The sequence below is a fragment of the Arachis hypogaea genome, chromosome 8 (genome assembly GCF_003086295.3).
Source record: "Arachis hypogaea cultivar Tifrunner chromosome 8, arahy.Tifrunner.gnm2.J5K5, whole genome shotgun sequence".
Taxonomy (NCBI): domain Eukaryota; kingdom Viridiplantae; phylum Streptophyta; class Magnoliopsida; order Fabales; family Fabaceae; genus Arachis; species Arachis hypogaea.
Genome location: NC_092043.1, coordinates 8567847 through 8571666, shown reverse-complemented (window position 1 = coordinate 8571666; position 3820 = coordinate 8567847). Strand labels below are relative to the sequence as shown.

The following is a 3820-nucleotide window of genomic DNA, read 5'->3' as shown; positions in this document are numbered from 1 at the left end:
TAGCAAACTGTTACACCATAAAATCAAATCTAATAAAAGATTTTCTTCACAAAAATGAAACTTAGAGATGAACTAACATTGAAAAAGGATATTAAATAGCTCCTCTCTTGTTTCTGCCACTCATATATATAAATTGGGAAAGTATAAGGAGCCAATAGTATAAGCGTACAATGCGAACAATGGAGGTTTAGGAAGTATTAGAGATATACTCGTTAATGTTACATTGTCCTATCAAGTTCCACTTTTGGGATGAGTGGTTTCATAATATGATATTAGAGTTTTAGATCCAAAAGGTCGTGGGTTCGATCCTTGGTCATAGATCAAAGATTTAGCCCATTGTACACATTATACACTTAGGCCATTAATTCCCTAGCACTACTCATATAAATTTTCCCAATAGAGAGGGCATGATTATACACAAGTACAAAATGTTCATCACACTTATTTGGCAATCTCGTGCCTTTACAGTTTACATCGTACATATCCCACACATTATTAATTACGCACAATAATTTGTAATCAAACTGTGACACAAAACATGATTATTTTTTGTCTCTCATAAAATATTGAATACAAATACCATATATATACTAATTAATTATGCAATATATTTTCACATCGTCTCGGTTTGTTTTTCGTTGCGACCACCATTTTCCATGGTCATAATTGTGGACTGAGTGAGATCGCTCTCTCTACCATCTTCGCCGGAGATCTCCTCCAAGGACCGCCCCTTCGTTTCGGTGACCAAGAAAGTACACAAGAATCCCAAAAAGTTTGTCAGCGCCAGAATCTTCATGGCGCGACTTATCTGATGCAAGTCACCCTTCACCGTATAACTTTGTATCCCAAATGATCCCACCATTGCACCGGCTTTTCCCGCCGCGGCGCTCAGCGCATGACACGTGGACCTCACACGCGTCGGAAAAAGCTCGGCCGGCAGCACGAACGTCGTGCTGTTGGGTCCGAAATTCGCAAAGAAGAACGTCAATCCGTAAAGAAGAGCAAACAATATCTTGCTCTCTTCTTTGAGGTATTCGTACTTGACACCCATTATGAACATGAAAACCGACATCATGAAGAAACCCATGAGTTGGATCTTGAATCTTCCTATCTTCTCAATGAAGACAACGGTGAACCAATAGCCAGGGAAGGTTCCGAAGAAAGCAATGAAGAACATAGCGCGTGAAGTTTTCATAACTTCTTCAATGGCGTTCATGTTGACCTCCTGGGGAATCATTCCCATGGCAGGGAAGATATCCTTCTGAGTAAGGTTCTGAGAGTAGAAAGCTATGTCCAGCAAGAACCACGTGCTCATGGTTCCGATGAGGTGGCGGCCATGTCTCCGAAAGAACTCGTTGGACCAGAGAGGGTATTGGTTCATTGATTTGAACTGAGCTATCTTTTCTTGTTCTGCAAGAATCTCGATGTCCAAAACCCTAGCCATGTCCGTGGCGGCTTGCTTGGCGTTCCCTTCGATCAAGGCCGTGTAGCGACCGGTTTCCGGCATCCTCATCCTCCAGTAGAATGTTAGCAGTGCGGGAACTGCACCGATCATGAGCACGATACGCCATAGAAAATCGCCTTCCGGTTGCGTCGAGAGTGCGGGGTTCGTGTTGTACGACGGAGCAGGGTAGTTGTGCAAGAAGAGAGCCGAGATGATCACCGATATTAGACCGGCGAAAATGATCCCCACGCCTTGCATGGCGAACACCGCCGCAATGAAAGCGCCACGTGTCCTTTTGTTGGCGTATTCGGACATTATCGTCGCAGAAAGAGGATAGTCTCCACCTATGCCAAACCCTAGCCAAAACCTACATTAGAGGTATTAATTAGTACAAAATTTCTAAAGCTTTAGCTATGCTTTACCAATCATCATCTTTGATTTGTACAGTGATCAGCTAATTTATTTGTTTATATAAATATTGAAAGCTCTATATTTAAATTAGAAGAAACTCAAGTGTAATTAACTTTATGTAAAGTTGATAGTTGAAAGTTATTAATTAATTTGATAAATTTGACTAAACTATCATTTATCAATTCTTAACTATCAATTTTACGTAAAATTAATTATTTTTGAGTTTTTATCTTTAAATTATTATATTTTATATTTTTTTAATCATGTTATGTAGTATATCAAAATTAGTTATTAATGTAGAATATATTTTAAAATTATAAAATATATATTAAATATAAATTAATAAATTATATATATAAATATATAATAATTGATTTTAATAATTAATTTTGATATATAAATAATAGAGGAATACTTATAGGGGTTAACAAATTTTGTTATTTGTAGCCATCAATTAGCAATTATAACAGTGTTTTTGTTAGTGTCAAATTTCATCTAATAGTAAAGAATTACTCATTTTTTTGTTGACTAAATGCTGATCAAATTTTAATAAAAATACTGTCCACTAGACTAATCTTAAATAATATTTTTGATAATTTTTATACTAGTGTTGGCTAGATATGTTGAAAAAAACTAGTATTTAGCACTAACAAGGCTGTAATTAGAAATGAATAAGATTAGTTAGTTGAGATTATGGTAATTAATGAAGTTATATATATATATTTGAAGTACCTGAAGAAGCAGAGCGAGGTCATGACGGACTTGGCGGTAAGACCAAAGGAGAGACCGGAGCCGATGGCGCAGAAAACCATAATGATGAGGGTTATACCGTACACCTTCTTACGCCCCAGCTTGTCACCCAACCAACCAAACACTAACTGCCCTGTGAGGGTTCCAAACAGCGCCACCCCGATCACAAAGTTGTTCACCGTTGTTGGAAGCTTTCCCGGTTTCGGTGATTGTGGGTCGAAGTAGTACAATCGTCCCAAGAGTTTGGAGACGGTGGAGATGCAGAAGAGGTCGTAGGCATCCGTGAAGAACCCCATCCCGGCGATCACTATGGCGGTTACATGGTACCATTGCGTTCTCGCCGAGTCCAGTGCTTCAAGCACCGCTAGTGATGACATCTTTGATGAGTTAGTTAGTTAGTTAGGTATAGTTTAATTCATTATGGTTGTGGATATGTATATATAGTGGTTAAGAGGATTTGATCATTTAGGTGTGGGTGAATAATCCTAGGTTGCGGGGGTGGGGGAGACATGAACGAGAAATTTGGATTGGTGATTTATGTGGATGTTGCTGTCTCTTGTTGATGGAATACAGGGTATATTCTTCCATTGCTATATGTTTGATTTTGGAAAATTAGTTAGTGATAGCTGGCTTATCAGATTAATTATTAAAAAGAGCAATGCTAGGGCCAGTAATTTTTGTGATTGTTAACCATCAACTAGCCATCAATGATGATTTGATGGTGTGAGATTGGTATGAGATTTCATCCAATGGCTCACCTTCCTCTACTAGTTACATGCTGACCAAAATTCAATAAAACTGCTGGCCCCTAGACTTTTTTTATTAAAAATTCTTAGAGTCAATAATTTTTGGTATTTTTTTTGTCATTATTTAATAGTTACAGGCACTAAATTATTTTCAATAATAAATAAATTTTTATTAATTTATGTATATAAAATTTAAAAATATGAATATAAATTATATTAATTTATGTATAAAATTTTAATAATTATAAATATAAATTATATATTTTTTATGTGTAAAATATTTAAAAATATTAAAAAAATAAATATATTGCCAATAAATTATAACTCAAATAGTATAACTTTTCTATACTTATTTAAATGGCCGCATTAATAATATTTACTAAGTATGGTTCACTAACTATTAGCGTTAGTGGTTACAGTGATGTGCTAGATAGCTAGCTACCTTTTATGTGCACACAACATTTATAGG

At 36.1% G+C, this 3820-nt stretch overlaps 1 protein-coding gene across 1 annotated transcript; it reads right to left on the bottom strand.

Moving 5' to 3' along the window:
* Positions 1–473: 473 nt before the first annotated feature.
* On the bottom strand, positions 474–2996 carry LOC112708325 (low affinity inorganic phosphate transporter 4-like). The gene is made up of 2 exons (XM_025760501.2): positions 2588–2996; positions 474–1811 (listed from the first exon to the last, which is right to left on the bottom strand). The coding sequence occupies exons 1-2, from the start codon at positions 2980–2982 to the stop codon at positions 614–616; spliced, it is 1593 nt and encodes a 530-aa protein (XP_025616286.1). The 5' UTR covers positions 2983–2996; the 3' UTR covers positions 474–613.
* Positions 2997–3820: the final 824 nt, after the last annotated feature.

Excerpts from the sequence above, each read along its gene's own strand:
- LOC112708325 (XM_025760501.2), bottom strand. The coding sequence starts at position 2,982 with ATGTCATCACTAGCGGTGCTTGAAGCACTGGACTCGGCGAGAACGCAA. Across the intron at positions 1,812-2,587 it reads ACCTCGCTCTGCTTCTTCAG|GTTTTGGCTAGGGTTTGGCA; the intron begins GTACTTCAAATA and ends CCTCTAATGTAG.